This window comes from Leopardus geoffroyi, chromosome A1, assembly GCF_018350155.1.
Source record: "Leopardus geoffroyi isolate Oge1 chromosome A1, O.geoffroyi_Oge1_pat1.0, whole genome shotgun sequence".
NCBI lineage: Eukaryota > Metazoa > Chordata > Mammalia > Carnivora > Felidae > Leopardus > Leopardus geoffroyi.
In genome coordinates this window covers 14,072,000-14,090,095 of record NC_059326.1, presented here as the reverse complement: position 1 = coordinate 14,090,095, position 18,096 = coordinate 14,072,000, and the positions used below count along the sequence as shown (strand labels likewise).

Below are 18,096 nucleotides of genomic sequence, written 5' to 3'. Positions count from 1 at the left end.
ATATCAGTTATATGCATATCAAGTAGTAAATGGTTTGTATTAATAGGTGGAAAACACTAAAACCAAACTGCACTGGCAAAATGGGAATCAGTTAATATCATGGAAATCCACACATTTTTGCAGAATTAAGGAAAATGAAATTGGCATTTATATACCACCTACTTATAAACGTGTGATGGGATTTTATAAGTAGGACTAGTTTATATCTGGAAGTAAAAATGAAACAAAAAGAGGTAAATGATGATAAAAATTCAAATAATTAAAAAAAATAGTACCTGTACTTGTTGGCGAATTTATTTCTTGTCTGATGTTTCTACCTGGTTGGCTTCCAGTTCTTGTAGTCTCTCGCTGGGGTTCTAATATGTCACGGTACTTGGAAACCATCAGAACCGAAATGAAGTAAACAACAGCTAGAGCTAAGAACTGTGCCTGCTTGCTATCATCCTGTGTGAAAGGAAAAGGCAGTTCTGACATTCAATTTTTTAAAAATTATGAGTGTAAGAAACTACTCCTATTTCATTTTCTTTATGGAGGCAAAATATGACATTTAATTTTTATTAAAACTTCTAAACATATATTATTATGTAACTAGTATCATTTAAGTATAAATACAAAACTCCAGGAATATATCATCTGAGTTATAGGTTGAAATTTAATTTTAAAAATAAGAATTTTACATTTTGCTGAATATGCCACAAAACTTTACTATCCATTACTTCTATAACAGAGTATGTACATTTATAAAATATACAGAAAGTATAAAGTTAGAAAGAATAATATCTGGATAAAAATCAACAGTTCCAAATGTTATAACTTAAAAAAAATGAATAGAATAAATTATAATTGAGATGCATGTACAATCCTACCTTAGGAGAGTATATGAGTACAAAACAGGGGAAATATAAACAATGGAGGAACAGAAAATGTGGACTTATACCAGCTCCATATGAGTTAGAAGTATGATATGGCAGCTTAAGAAAAGCTAATGCAACCTTTGACTGCATAAATAAACTTTAAAAAAGTGACAATCCCACTATTTTGCACTAGAAAAAAAATGACTTCTAAAAAACTGCCAATATTTGAGGCTCTGAACTTCAAAAACTCAATGACAAAATGGGAGTTTTTAAAGAGGACTGCAACAAATTGGTAAAAGGTCAGAAAACAATGGGTCAAGTTAAGATACATAGACAATAGATTTAAAAAAGCAGACTGCAGTCTAGTAGAGAAGATAACTCTACAAGTTGCTTCGTGAAATATAAAGAGCTACACAGACCCTTGAAGGCCTAGGTAAATATCTCATAGGGCAAAAATTATAACCTCTAATACCACTTTCAAATTAGACTATATCTAAGGAATCAAATGTAAATGGTTATAAAGCCTTTTTCCTAAGCTAGTAAAACTAACACTTGAAACCAAAACTGCCAGTGATTACTGTGGCCCACAGATAGCAGGTAAGAAATAGTATGATACAAATAAGGAAAGCAAACATGCATTAAAGTCTAGCAACTCCATTAAAAGCACTTAATATTTATTAATCCATTTAAGCACCAATGCCAACAAGATTCAGAATTTATGGGCATTTGTCAGAAAAGAAAGCAAACAAGACATATTTACTAATAATACTATGAAATGGAATTAGCACCGCTAACAGAGAAAACAACCCAAACAGATTAAATTTGTTCTGAAATATTATGAATTTAGTATTTCATATTCTGTGAGTGACAACTTTTCTAGAGATATAATTTCTTATAAAGTGTGTGAAATACATACCCTGTGATTATAATGCTGATGGAATAAATACATAGGAACGGGCAAAATCAAATACTTAAACAGTATTGTAAAGGAAACTGAAGTGCAATCAGATCAGTGAGGATACTGACCAGGAATGAATTCAAACACAGCTCAAGCTGTGATGAACTATAATATTCTAGGATACATTTCCACCACTTGGAAACTCAGTACCAGGCAATTAAAAGGCATGTGTGGAATGAATGCATGTCAACTACAAAGTTGGGGAGTTGCAAACAACAGATACTGTGAAGTGTTGTCTTAGCCAAGTGAAAGTCTCCCATATGTATGGCATGAAAACAGTTGCCTTTTCTTTTCAAATCCAGATTTGCAAACCAATTGTGCTGCTTATTCCCAGTTCTGTCTTTAAAAACCAAGCACAACAGACATAGAGGCTAAACATCTGGAGAGTAACTCAATTTTTATACAAATCAATTGCCTTTCCTACATATGTTATTATTATGAAGACATAAACTCTTATGTTTCTCCCATCTGCTTAAGAAATCGGTCTCTCCACTATTCAATCCTGAATTAGTAACATAATTAACTCTGAAATCCTTTAAAAATTTTAATGCTTCAACCAGGATGCTAGAACTATGTAATTCAACTTTAAAGGATTAAAATTACTTCAGTTTATATAATTTGTATATAAGTGACCTAGTATAATCTAGGCTTGAGAGAGAGAGAGAGACAGAGAAGCATAATGAATTTCCTTTCAAATTTTAGCTTATTGGCAAACACTGAAAACAAAATTGATTTTTAAAGTCTAATTATTTTCTTACCACATAGCAAATTTTGCCACATGGCACTTTTACCTAGATTTGAACAGTTTATGTGAGTTTAAGTCAGCAATGTCTTCATCATGGAAAACAGACAAGAGCAAGATAAATTCACATCTATTACATATTACATGCATATATATAATCTACATACTTTTCCTTAAAAACCTAATTTTTGGCCTCATTTGTTTTTGAAATTAAGGCAACTAAAAATGACTATTGATTCACAAAAATGTCAAAAGTCAAGTAGAATTCTTGGCATTATATCTACAATTGAGCCTAAAATATATCAATTGTCAAACACTTCCAGTAAGTGACAGGGATTAAGGAGGGCACTTGTGATGAGCACCAGGTGATGTATTAAAGTGTTGAATTACTATACTGTCCACCAGAAACTAATATTACACTGTACATTAACTAACTGGAATTTAAATAAAAACTTAATAAATAGATAAATAAATAGATAAGTAAATAAATAGACAAATAAATAAAAATATGGTGATGAAACAGAGAATGTTTTGGAGAGCTCTACCTTAGGGTTCTGACTACCTCATACTACCTGTGTGATCTTAATGCTTCTGAGTCTTAACTTTCTTTTAGCCCTTAAATGAAAGTTTAGGATTTATATTAAGTGTCTGAAACACATTATAAACTTAACAAACACAAGTTATATTACCTTGATGATGTTTGGAAGGTACATCTGGAAACGCTTAATTCCCGTCCTTCAGGAAGAAAAAGCTAGGCACCACTGCTGGGTTATCTGACATATTTAACATCTAGCAGTTTTAGAGAAAATTATCACAATCTACCACAATAACCTAATGCAGAACTTACTAACAATTTAAACACAATGTCGCACTTAACATAAACCCCTTGTATGTTAGGTCTGAGCGTGCCTCTGAGAGATGAGATTTTGCTCCATTTTAATCATTCTCCATGAGAAAAACATTCTTACATAGCATATTTTTTTCAGGATAATTCTCATGTCTAAGTGACTAACCTGTTAGTGATTTTTTTCCAAGTCTGGATTAGAGTCCAGATTATTGGGAGACTCGTACATCATGGTTTTTATGCTATCATTCATTTTAACTCCATTAAAAAATATTTTATTATTTATTAATTACAAAGAAATATAGTTTTATTCTAGAACTTTTGAAAACACAGAAAAAGTATAAAAGAATAAAGTATAAAATAAGAACTGGAGATAATCATTAGCAGCACTTGGTATGTTTTTTCTAGTCTTTTATTTTTTAAAGGTGCACAAGTACATGTACATACACTCAACATAAAAATGCAGTATTTATGTAATATAAGTACTTTTGTATACTGCTGCTTTCCCTTAAAATATATCATGGCCCTTTTTCTATGTATTAAATTTTCCTCAAAAATATGATTTCAATGGTTGCATAGCCTCCCAATGAATGAAAATACTACGACCTATTAAGCTGAAACTCTATTGTTAGATATTTGTATTGTTGCCAATTTTCCTGTAGGCATCTTTGATGAGCACATGAAGTCAGATAACTTCTCGGTAGAACCAATGGGTCACAGGGCATCAATATTTGTAAGAGTTTTAACTCCTGATGATGGAAGAGAACTATTCAAACGTTTATCCAATCTAAATGTCTACCAGTGATACATGACACAGCATGTTTCAATGTACCCTTGCAATGCTAGATATTATTATTACTTAAATGTTTTTATTTGCCTGGGTGACTCAATCAGTTAAGTGTCTGACTCTTGATTTTGGCTCAGGTTATGATCTCACAGTTCATGTGTTCGAGTCCCACACTGGGCTCTGAGCTTGGGATTCTCTGTCTCCCTCTCTCTCCACCCCTCCCCTGTTCCCTCTCTCTCTCTCTCTCTCTCTCTCTCTCTCAAAATACATAACAAAAATTTAAAATTATTTAAAATTTGTCTAATAGTAAAAATATCTCACTGTTATTTTAATTTGCATTCTTTTGACTATTGGTGATACTGACTTCATCATATATTTGTTACCTTTGTTACCTTATCTTTCTTATTTTATGTCCACTCTCTAATTTTCTGTTGGTATGCTTATAATTTCTCTAGTGATTTATAAGAACTGATATACATTAAAGAGAGTGACAGTTTTTCTGTTGTGTATTCCTACCATGTAGTATTATGCTGTGTGACTTAAATATGTTTTAACTAGTACTCATCCAATTTATTAAGTATAAGTTTAAGATATAAACTTTTTATGTGTCTCATAAATCATCAATTAAAATAAAAATAGAATCCAAAGTGCTGGAAAATAATAACTATAGTAAGAAGTACTGTCAATACTGAGTCTGCTGCGAAATACTATATATGTTTCTATGTGATTTGTGAAAAGGCCAATCTTATTTTTACTTGAGTAAGAGATCATATAATTGGGATGTTCCAAGAAACTATCTCCATGAGCTATCTTTTCCTTAAGCTTTATAAAGCTACTTTTGTAACTCAAATACTCAAAAAATTCTACATTTTTAAAATGCAGATCTTCTTTTAAAAATTACTGCCCCTCAAAAAAGTAATTGCCATGAACACCTTAATAAATTAATCTTTTTTTTTATCCATAGGACAAGGAACATTGAGAACAACAAAATAGCCAGTACCTAGAGATGGAGCAAGGAATACTAAAAGAGAAAGCTGGTGATTCAACATAAAATGAATCATAATATTTCAAGGTTATCCCTAGGGTCTTGGTATATACACAATCTAAATCAAAATTTCACATCATCTAAAAAAATGATGTATCCATAAGCTTTCAGAGAAAGCAAAGGCTCAATCACTTTACAATCAGAAGTATGTTCTAAACCTACAATTCCTGACATTAGGACGTCTGGTTGTAATTGCAGCTTTCTTATAAAATTGAAATGATTTTACACAAATAACATTAGAAGATTTTTTCCTGGGAAATCAAGCAGGTATAACTTACCACATCCCGAAAGACGACGGCGCGAAGGCGATTAATATCAACATCCTGAAGAAGTCTATCAGGATCCTTAATAGGAGAAAGGTTACCTGGAACACTTTCTAATGGAGTCTTAAAAAAGAAAGAGAATTGTTAAAAAGAAAATAGCATAATACAGAAACTCATATAGGAGTGCAATTTCTAGTATTGCACTAGCCACATTCTTTATCACGTTCTTTACACATCACTGAGTAACATTTATCGACAACAGCACTCTATTACAAGACACTTTTTCTCTTCTCCTCTCTGCCCTTGTCACAGTTTCACTTACTAGTAATGTTCCTGTTCTTCATCACCATTGCTACCACTATACACTTAGAAGAACAGTAAGGCTGAAATTCTGCTGTGTGACCTTGGGCTTGTTACTAACATTTTCTGAGCCTCACTTTCTCAATCTCTAGTTAATATATCTTTCTGAGTCACTGGGTTAATTTGTCCATCATTCTTTTATAATATATGAGATTACTCTATTACATTGCATGAGCTTTTATATGTATAAACATTTTACAATCTACGAAAACCCACAGTCTTGATATTAAAGCTGAAAGACATTAAAGATCATAAGCACCTTGGAGCTGCAGTTTATTACGCTAAGTGAAATCAGTCAGTCAGGGAAAGACAAATACCCTGTGACATCACTCATATGTGGAATTTAAGAAACAAAACAGATGAACATAGGGGAAGGGGGAAAAAAAAGAGAGGGGGACAAACCATAAGAGACTCTTAATGATAGAGAACAAACTGAGGGTTCCTGAGGGGAGGTGAGCCGGGATGAGCTAAAATGGGTGATGGGGATTAAGAAGGGCACTTAATGTGATCAGCACGGGGTGTCATATGTAAGTGATGAATCGCTACATTCTACTCTTGAAACCAATATTACACTATATTTAACTCAACAGAATTTAAATAAAAACTTTAAAAAAATTATAACCACCAAGAATCCTTTTCACAGCTGAAGATACAAAAACCGACAATTTTTATGTAATGTATCACATAGCAAACTAGTGAGAGGGCCAGATTTCCTGAAATTCAATCTAGTACTTTTACACTCATTTGTATGTTAAGAAAAGTATGAATTAACTTAGATCATATACATAGAGTACTAAATACGATTCCTGCAAATAGAATAATTTGTTGTTACTTTAACTAATTAAAAGTGAATATGCTTCCTTCTAATCCTCTATATACCTCAATATGGTATTTTATTCCTAAATTAAGATGTTTGATTCCTCTGCAGCACAGGATAGTGAAAAGAACATGGCATAGTTATTTGGTTTCTATTATAATTCCAAAACTTATCAGCCATATGACCTTAGGTAAGATACTTAACCTCTCAGAGCCTCAGCTATATCATCTAAATAATAAGCTAGTAACACTTATCACAAAAATGGTTAAAACAATAACACATTGTTCACAGCAGAGATGAAAAGTACATAATTTATAGCATAAGTGAAAAAATTATAAATATGTCAACTTAAATATATCATTTTCCATTTTATAAAGTATTTCTACATCCATAATCAAATTTGGTCATTATAAAGACTCCTTTATGGACAAAACTTGTATTATTGCTCCTTTTTGCAAAGTATAGAAAATGAGGCCCAAGGAAGATGTTGGACTCACCCAAGTCTACACAGATTAGTATTTCATCAATATTGTCTATGGTTTACTTACTAAAGTGTCACATAAAAAAAAAAAATAAAAACCCTCATTAACCAGGTCCATTGATTCTCATAAGAAAATGTGTTTTCTTACCAAGTCCATTTCCCCTAGTATTTCTTTATCCATCACTTATGAACCAGTTTTCATTGCTAAGGGTCTTTACATTAGTTGAGACTAGCTCAACTAAATTACTACGAAATTCCTTTGCATTGGACTTTTCTTTCCATATTCTACAATCAGAGTAATATTTGATTTGACAGTCTTGAAAAGCTCCATATTATCTAGTGAATTAAAATCCTTTAAGATCAAAGCTCTCAAAAATACTAATTTATTTATTCATTTCACGAGTGTATAGAGTGGTTAACTGCTAGAGAGAGGAAGGGGATTAGTATTAATTGAAAGTTCACTGTGTCAGGAATTACTAAACACTTTAATACATTATTGCTTTTCATTTAGCTCATATAAACACTTTGTAAATTAAGATTTGTACCAATTTTTTGGAACTAGAGGGTACTATGCTAAGTGAAAATTAGTCAGAGAAGGACAAATATCATATGACTTCACTCATATGTGGAATTAACATACAAAACAGATGAACACAGGGGAAGGGAAGCAAAAATAATACAAAAAGCAGGAAGGGGACAAAACATAAGCGACTCTTAAATACAGAGAACAAACTGAGGGTTGCTGGAGGGGTTGCGGGTGGGGGGTGGCTAAGTGGGCAAGGGACATTAAGGAAGATGCTTGTTGGAATGAGCACTGGGTGTTATACATAGGGAATGAATCACTGGATTCTACTGAAATCATTATTGTACTACATGCTAACTAACTTGGATGTAAACTAAAAATTAAAATTAAAATTAAGAAGTTAAAATTTGTATCCATTTTAAAGACTGGAAAACTCGGGCCCAGGAGACTAGGAAGTTCATCTTAGGTCACAATGCTTGTTATGGGGTAGAGCCAGAATACAAACTCAGACCTGTCTGATTCTAGAATTAGTACTCTTTTGACAAAGTATTGCCAATGTTGTACATACCTGCTCTGGAATTACAAAGATGTACGAGACTGCCCTCAACTAACAGTCTACTATGCCTACACAAATAAGATGAGACATTCTTGCTGATGTGTTAATATTTAATTTTCTAAGTAATGGCGACTGCTTTAGAGACTTGATATACAATATGGTCTAATCATTTTAGGAATGTTTTCTGACAGAAGTGAAAAAGAGGCTGCAATACAGATATGCTAAATATGTGGTTGTTCTGCTTAAAAAATACAGAAATTTGAAGCCACAGAACTATTTAAATGAATTAAACTACTTCATGTCTTCACTTACTGCACAGAAAAATTAGCTTGTCAATGTTAAATATCTCATTACAAGCATAGGATGCAATAATTGACATACAGGGCTTTATGAAAATATCAAACAGAGGAAACTACCCTAGGCAGGGGTGGCAGTAAGTGTATCTGAAAACATTTTCCTCAAAGGGTAGCACTTAAGCTGAAGCTAGAGGTGAATGGACTTTTGCTAGATGTGAAAAATCTGACCCTTCAAGTAAAGGGAACCTATGAAAAAGTCTAAGGGGAAAAAAAATCCTCTGATGAACTAAATAAAGTGTATCACATGACTAAAACGGTAAGGGGGTACAAGCTGCAGCTGGAGACTAAGCATGAGTCAGACATGCAGGACCTTAAAGGTCACGTTGATAAAACTCTGGATGTGATACAAAGGGTCAGTGAAACATATTGATCAAGAGCTAATTCAGAATGGGGATTACTGGTATACTCCAAAATACATTATTCGTTCATTTCCTGGGCATTCAACACATATACTTCATATTATGAGAATATCTACCACCAAAAACATATCCATTTAAAAGACACGTTATTCAAATATTCAGCTCTGTGAAAATACCTTTAACTATGAAAAACAGTGATAACTAAGAACTTTCAGAGCTATGTGTACTGATATCCTAATAAATATCCTATGAAGTAGAAATTATTAGTATCTTCATTTAAGCAAGAAGTGTTAAGTCTCAGAGAGGTTAAATAATCTTGGTAACACAATTGTGAAGAAGAAAAGCCAGCACCAAAGCCTACTGATTACCAAATCCTTGCTCTTTGATTAAGCAATACCATGCCACTTTTCTCTAGTATTACAAAACAAAACAAAACAAAACAAAACAAAACAAAACAAAAAAATAACTTTAAGGTACATTATATTTAACATAGAAAACGTTTAATTACCTTTGAAGCTGCCGTGGCAGTCACACTTTGGGGAGCTTCCTGAGGTTTACTGCTACCATGGGAAGATTTGCTCCCCCTGTCTCTCTGTCTCTGCCGACATTCTAAACAGTTCCTCACAGCAACACAACAAACTATTTACAAACCAAAAGCATATTATTAATACAAAGTGTTGACTCTGACAGGCTGAAAAGAGTTGCTGGGGTTTTTTTCTTTATTTCTTTCCCTTATCTCCATTCATTGTTCCTAAAGTCAACAAGACTAAACAGACATGTTTTGAAATTATCAAATACAGTAATGAAAAATACACATAAAACACATGTGTAGTTAAAAAATAAGTACAACACACCCACATACTACCAACCGGCTGCAGAAACAAGATTACTGAAGCTCCCAATTTATCCCTTCCTTAGTCTATCCCCCCATCCTTTAAAATTCTGAATTTCACAAATCAGTACAGATTTTTTGAAACCTCATGTTCACATTGGATAAACTGTTTTTACTGACAGGACCTCTTCCTGTAACATGACTACTCCACTGAGACTCCACTGAGCACAGCTCCCGCTTCAGGCAGTGACAGGCTACCTCAGTAGAGGCAGAACCGAGGCCCAATATCCACCTTTCTGCGCGGTGGGAACATGTGCGGCCTTCTCAATAAGTATCCGTTGAGTACGAGCTTTTTACTTATTTACGTATTTTAAGCAGTCGTATTCATGGACTCCAACCATTTGAATTTGACTCCTGGCTCTGCCACCTGTGAGCTGTGTGATCTTGGGCCAGCTGCTTAGACTATGTCTGCCTCAGCTTCCTCATATGTAAAATGACTTCAAATATGCTAGCTTCCTTAGCTGTGAGGATTAAATGAATTAATACATGTATAAAGTGCTTAGAACTAGACAGCACATATTGATTTATAACTGTTTGCTTCATTATTAATCACTTAAACTTTCCTATGGGTGACCAAAAAACAACTCCGCTTGGAAATACCGGAATAAAAATGAAATTAGTAGTAAAGGTTTGAAATATATTCAGATATAAAAGTTCAGAATAACCAAATAAATGCTGGTTTTAAGATACTTAGGTATTTAAAAAAATTTCTCTTTCTCACAAGGTTCATTCTGTCAGCTATTATTAAATATCAATGGATATGTCCATGGTGGCCACAGCAAATTATCCCACACCTGTTACGGGTCAGAAAGAGCTCAGTGTAGGGGCGCCTGGGTGGTGCAGTCGGTTAAGCGTCCGACTTCAGCCAGGTCACGATCTCGCGGTCCGTGAGTTCGAGCCCCGCGTCGGGCTCTGGGCTGATGGCTCAGAGCCTGGAGCCTGTTTCCGATTCTATGTCTCCCTCTCTCTCTGCCCCTCCCCCGTTCATGCTCTGTCTCTCTCTGTCCCAAAAATAAAAAACGTTGAAAAAAAAAAAAAAAAGAAAGAGCTCAGTGTCAATCTCTCCATTATAATGATTATGAAATTATTCCACTTAGACTGTCCATCTTTAAAAAATGCAAAACAAACAAAAAAGTAGGTTTCATTCCATCATTCTTAAAGCAAGTTATTATTCCTACCCTGGATCAGAAAAAATGTATCCCCTGAAACTACACACATATAGATTTATTGTATTGTGTTTATATTTTATTTTATTATTTATTATTTATTATTTATTTTTTATTTTAGAGAGACAGAGATTACAAGCTGGGGAGAAGGGCAGAGGGAGAGAAAGAGAATCTCTAGCAGGTTCCATGGTCAGTGCAGAGCTGGACATGGGGCTCAATCCCACGACCCTGGGATCATGACCTGAGCCAAAATCAAGAGTTGGATGCTCAACCGACTGAGCCACCCAGCTGCCCCAATTTTTATACAATTTTTAAAATTATGGTTAATAAAAGCATCCATCAGAAATTTCTTTCCTATCTAATGCCTCACTTTCTTGTGTCCTATTCATGCTTTAAGGCAAATATAAAAACAATAGCTTTCTGGTCCCTTGTAAAGACTAAGTAGTATAAATAAATTTCCTCCCTAAGAAAGGTAAGACATGTAAGAATGGATGTAAGGAGTTGAACCACATTTACTAAGAGTTCTCAGTGCTAAATTTTCTTTGCTACACAGGATAGTAAATGAACAGCATACCTATAGTAATGTTTATCAGTGTTAACTGCTCACTGTGAGAAATAGTGATATTGGCATAGTCAGTGTTATCAACTAGCATTCTGTGTGTACGAATTATGTCACTGGTCTTCTGACATATTTGTGGATCAGGACAACTACCTTTGTATTAGTTTACCAAAACAAGTCCTAAATGGATTCACATTACAATCATTTCAATGAAAAATGTTATAGTCCCATTGATTTTGAAACAACTCATAATATATTTGATTTCATTTCAAATTATAATCTATTAAAGATGATCAATTTCATGAAATCTCCAATGTGAAGATACCATAATTTTAATTTAGCAATTTTTAGGAATTACAAGGTGATATCTCTACTCCATAATCATTAACTTGTATCATCAATACTTTATGTACCACAGAACATCAGAAAAGTAATGTGTAGGTAATTATTTAACACGCACCGTTATTCTTAACAGACTTACCTAGCCTTAGGCACTGTCTCATTAAGCCTCCAGAAGACATGTTTTTTTCAGCTTCAATCTCGCTAAAATTTAGAGAGCTGGCAAATACAAGTACGTCAACCATAGCCATCAATCGGCTGAGGAAAGTTACTGCTGTCTCAGCTGACATGCCTTGTGTCACTTCAATATTTTCCAATTCCGTCTTTAAAAAAGTAGAAGATTTAAGTCTTGTTTAAAATTTGGAAATACAATACATATTCACACATAGCATATATAAGCAGTTCAGCACATTTAGTACATTTTGTAAACAAAATAAATTATAAATTATAAACTAATTCTATATATCAGAAGAGCTGGTTATCAAATTTAATTAGTTTGCCTGTGAATTATCCTTAAATAAAGGAAAAGTTCATTTTTTAAATCAAGGTTAAACTTAAATGTCATTACTTGAAAAAACTATATTCCAAACTTAAGATCATTCCATAAAGATACTTAGAAATGATTACACATCTATATTTCTACTACTTTTGTCTTATTTTATTACCAAAGATATAAAATTGATACTTTCCTAAAATCTTCACTCCTGTTTATAAAAAGATATGCTTTAATTTCTTTTTGCTATAAATGTAAGATAAGTAATAGGAAAGATGTATGGCAGCTCCAGTGGGCCTCAAAATGAAACAAGTGTCAGATGAGAACATATGACAATTTCCTACCCATTTCAGAATAAACTAAGCCACTGGGTATCTCATACATACAATGAAATTCTAGGGTAAAAATAATCAATAAAGTTATTAATTCCTCTACAGATATTAATTTGTAGCCCATAAGACATTAGCAATGAGAAGAATCAGTAGAATCCTAGTTAGGTACAACTATACTTTCATTAAAACACTATGATAAAATATAATTTCCTGCTTTCAAAGGGAATGTTACGAAGTACTACTTTGAGATGTGTTAACTGTGTATTTCGTAAGCAACAGCAACATACTGTATTTTACGTTTCATTCTGTATTATATAACATTTTGATTATTAAGGTTCATTGTAACTAGGCCTCATTTTCTCAGTGCCACAAAGGGACAGAGAAAAGAAGGGCTTTACAAGTAAAAAATACTACTGCTTAATTTTTCTGAAAATGGGCACACTAACCACATTGATTAACCTTATTTCTTCACCAGATGATAAATTCAACTGCAAGGTAAGCATATATTATAGGTATCTACTCATATTTAATGTTCCATTTGGACATTGTTTATGCCCATCATTCTACCTAAACATATTCCTGCTCACATTAAAATGGAAATGTCAGCAGGAAACACTGATTGGAAAAAAAAAAAAACAAAAAACAAAACCTCTTAAAACACTTCTTGTGCACAAGATGGGTAATAAAAATGATAGGTGACTACTGCAAGCACTACATAACTAAAGTTGATTCTAAATGGAGTATAAAATGTAACAACCTTCCTTCCATTTAACAGCAAAATAGTTCTAAAACCATTCTCTCTAAAACGAGCTAGAAAATAGACAAAAATTTGTTTTCAACTTGATTTACATTGTGCCAAATCAGTATCCACGGTGTAAAGAAATAATTGATTACTTGGATTTCCTAAATACAGATTCCGTATTTCCTAGCACTTCATTGATACACAGTATTATTTCACAGCAGGAATTAAAAATCTGAGATCACAATACAATAGTTTATAATAAAAGCAAAAAAAAAAAGTAATAATTTCACATAAGACCCATTTTAAATCTCAGTTAATGTGTTTCAATATGGAATGGAAGATCTGGCCATTGCTTAGGTCTATCAAATATTCTAAATAAATTTTCAAAAATATTAGGATTCTAGGACATCTATAGATGGATTCTCAAAGAAATTCATCATTTTGAATTACTGAAATTATAAGAAATCTAACTCATTATTATTAGTTAATGGTCTTATTTTCATGCTTTCCTGGTCTACTAAGCCTAGCTTTCAAAACATGCTTTCATTTTTAAGACTGAATTACATACAGAAATTATAAACAAAATTTTATCATCCATGTAATTTGCAAAATTATATTTTTGACCTAACCAAATAAAATTTTAAAATAAAAAGCATTCTTAACACAAATAACCAGAAAGGGAGTTCTTATTAAATCTATATAATTAGTGACTTTGATGAAATGTTATATAAACATTATAACATATATTTAATAATAAAGATCACTCACATGATTATTATTGAATCTTAAAATAACATATATTCCATCCAATCTCCTTTCAACGGAACCAATTAACATCTGATTGTACATACGACTGAAATTTGTTTTCATTATAATAGTTTAGTCTAAAGGTTATTGTGGGTCATAAGATAGTAGTTAATCAATGCATAGAAAAAAATCCTTTTAATGAATCTTTTAAATATACCAAAGATATGTCTAATATTAAAGATGATATGGAAACTCAAAATACAACCAAGTCAAAAATTTCATAAATAAGCAAAAATAAAACTTAAAACTGAAAACCTGAAAATTACTGAAGTAATACTAACCTTAGAACCCTGGACATGCATTAGACAAAACAGACAACAGATCAAAAAAGTACAAGAAAAGGAAATTATTAAAATTAAATGAAAATACAATGTAAAATTGAAACACAAAATAATATATTTAAAAATTATATTTGATTATTTTATTAAAAGCAAAGTTCTCAGAAGAGATATTTCTTTTATAAATTACATATGATTAAGATTAAATATCAAATATTTAGACTAATATTTATTTTTTTCATTAGAGTAACTCTGCCCAAATAATATATATATATTCATATATACCAGTATATATGAATATATATATATATGTACAGTTCATATACTAGAAGTTATGCATAGTCTATTTTATAAAATAAATATATTTTCCCAGGTGATGCCTAAGAAGGTATTTTAATAAATAAACTAATACGGTATCTCTGTAAAAGCCCTAACCTCAGTACTGGTTTAGGCAGCAATGATTTAAGTAAATAAACTATTTATACAAACTTTCCAGAATTTTCATTAAGGAATCATGTTATAATTTGTTTTTTTTTTTAATATTTGGAGTTTTTCCTATAGATCTAAATCTCCAGGAGTTAAAGAATAAAATACTGTAGTGATTATAACTTAAAAACCACTTCCCTTGCTAGAAAAGAACTGATAGATACACTAATGAGGCCTGCATGTGAACTAAGCTAATTACATAGTACACTAAGTTTCAGAATATTAACTAAGAATTATATTCAATATATCCAAAAGTTTGGCTAGAATTAAGTTTCAGAATAAAAGTCATCAACCGTTCCTATTCTCTGATTTTTGACAGCAAATATATGTGAGCATAAATTTCAAATACACAATTTTCATGTTACACTGTATAGGAAAATGCATATAAGCCTTCTGAAAATACTAACGTATGAGATAAACAAAAGAAAAATTACTAATTTTTCCACACATTCTGATAACGATAATTAAATGTAAACTAAATTCAAGACCTTATCATCATTTTTTGACAGAAAATACTCTTCTTTTTTCTTTATTATGAAACTATTAGGAAAGCCAGAAATATCAGTCTCTGTTATTCTCTTTAACAGAGAAAATGAAACCGTACAAGACACTGAATTAAATTCTAAACATTCAGTGTTCTGGAGGGCTGACCAAAACAATCAACTGAAAATCACGAAGTGATTATGCAATTTGTAATTGATCCATGTTCTTTGCTTCTCTTTTTTCTACAACTCCTTTTTTTCATTCTTGGCCAACTTAACAATGTATAGAGAATGAAAGAGAGGATTCAATTGACTAGTCATAGAAACATTAACTCTAAAAAAATCAACAACAACAAAAATAAAGCCCTTTTCCAAAACCAAAGATTGGTCAAACTACATACTAAAAGAGGTTTACATTTTTTCTGTGACTATTGAAGTTAAAACCACCGATCTAATTTAGAGACTTGAAACTATTTTCGTGATTTATTTTTATGCCACATAGTTAACCTAGGCAAAACTGAAATTCCAAAAGTCCTGCTTCTTCAATGAATATTAAGTTCAAGGTGTTCACTATAATATAAATATGATGTAAGTATATTTTTTCCTTAAAGTTTCTACTAAAATATTTGCTTACAATTAAGATTTATCTAAACAGTTCAACTTTTCTTACGTGATGATACTGCAACAGCAATACACAACTGTTATCCTTAGTGTGAAATAGTATATTCCTATAAGATCACAGGGCAGAAAACAGACCACCACTATGCTAATCCCACTGGGATAGCAGACAAAAAGATTATATCATGTTAATCTTTGGCCATCAAAATAAATCACGCATCATGAATAAATTTGTCTCAAATATCTTATTTTAGGATTCTGAATATGACAGGATTATTTTATAAATGAGAAAATTATTCTATCATGATACAATTCTGAATAGTTCCAAAAACAAGTAAATGAAGGAAACATTAGGAGCATTCCCCAACTATTGAGCTTTACACATATTACTTACCCTAATTTCCACAAACCCCCTGTTAGATAAGTATAATTAACACATTTTCATAAATAAGAGATTGAGAGTGTGTTCCTATCTAGGAAGTGGTAGAACCCAGGTTAAAATACAGATTTATTTTATGCCAAAATCCATATATCTTATATCAAATCTTAATTTCAGATTGTGTCTGAATCTCACTAACAGTGGGGAACAAGTCTGTTAGATGAAAATGAGAAGTTTCCATAGTTATCCTGACACCCATCTTTATGTGAGAAATGGGAAACACATATTCCTGAGTTGAACTTTGTATCATGATTTATTTCAATGGAGAATGACAAAGAAAACTTAGCATTAACCTGTTTTTGAAAAAGCTATCCTTCCTTGACTGAGGAAAAAAATTGTGCATGTTGGATGTTTATCTCTGTGTTTTTGTTCTGTTCCACTGAACTATGTCTTTCTAAGATACTACGCAGTCTTGGCTACTGTATTTAATATATAATGAGTCTTTCAAAATTGTTTTAACTATTCCATGTGAATTTTTTTAAAAAATAGTGTTTGTAAAAAAATAAATAAGTAAAAAATAGTCTTTATATCTACAAAAAAATTGGTGGGATTTTGATAGTAACTGCGATACGTCTAAATACCAATTTGGGGACAAGTGTTACCCCTGTTACGCTGAGTCTCCAACCCATAAACATGGTATAGTCTCCATTTATTTAGACCATCTTTGATTGCTTTTACCTGTCTTTTATAGTTTTTAATGTAAAGGTAACATATATTTATTGTTATAGCTCATATTTGAGAGTACCTCATATTTGTGTATTTAAGTATCTCATATATGTATATTTAATTTCTGTGTCCACATGTTCATTGTTAGTAGAAATAATTACAACTAGTGTTACTGTTGACCTTGGTAAAATAAAAAAGAATACTTAGCATTCTACTTACCCTCTCAAAATTAAATACAATTTCAACATTAGACACGTCAAATGCTAGAAAAAATTAGTATGGCTGAGTGTGAAAATTATATATCTTCTAATAGAACATAAGGACCACAACATACAATGAAACTGCTCTAAAAATTAAACTTTAAAAAATATTGAGTAAGTCAAATTTAAGTTCTTATTTAATAGAAAAGGGTGAGTTTATCTTAAGCTCTAATTACTGAATTTTCAATGGTCAGTAATAAAGTTTTCATACTGAAACATTATACTATGTTAAACTTATGAATTTTATGTAAGGATGATGCTCCAAGTCAGCAGTCAGTAAACTATGACACACAAGTAAATTTGTCCCACTGCCTTTTTTTATAAATAAATTTTTCTTGAGACAAACCCGTACCTATTCCTTTATATAACTTTATATAACTGTCTTTTGCACAACACTAGCAGAGTTGAGAAGTTGAGACAGATACCATATAGCTCGCAAAACTGAAAATATTTATCATCTGACCCATAGAGAAAAAGTTTGCTAGCCACAGCCATCCACCATTATTCATATTTATTCATTCATTTATGCATATATGCATTTTAAAATCACACCAACCTAAACAAAATCATGAGATCACTTAAACACCAGTTT

At 31.9% G+C, this 18,096-nt stretch overlaps 1 protein-coding gene across 11 annotated transcripts in view; it reads right to left on the bottom strand.

Moving 5' to 3' along the window:
- Positions 1-18,096, bottom strand: part of NBEA (neurobeachin) — a 689,522-nt gene that overhangs the window by 453,744 nt on the left and 217,682 nt on the right. For 8 of the 11 annotated variants that reach the window (XM_045473789.1, XM_045473805.1, XM_045473824.1 and 5 more), the window contains 5 exons: positions 14,557-14,565; positions 12,044-12,224; positions 9,454-9,584; positions 5,509-5,616; positions 276-444 (listed from right to left, as the gene is read on the bottom strand). In XM_045473789.1, coding sequence (XP_045329745.1) covers positions 276-444; positions 5,509-5,616; positions 9,454-9,584; positions 12,044-12,224; positions 14,557-14,565 — 598 coding nt within the window. The remainder of the gene's footprint in view (positions 1-275; positions 445-5,508; positions 5,617-9,453; positions 9,585-12,043; positions 12,225-14,556; positions 14,566-18,096) is intronic. The other 3 variants (XM_045473797.1, XM_045473880.1, XM_045473872.1) reach the window with 1 other exon arrangement.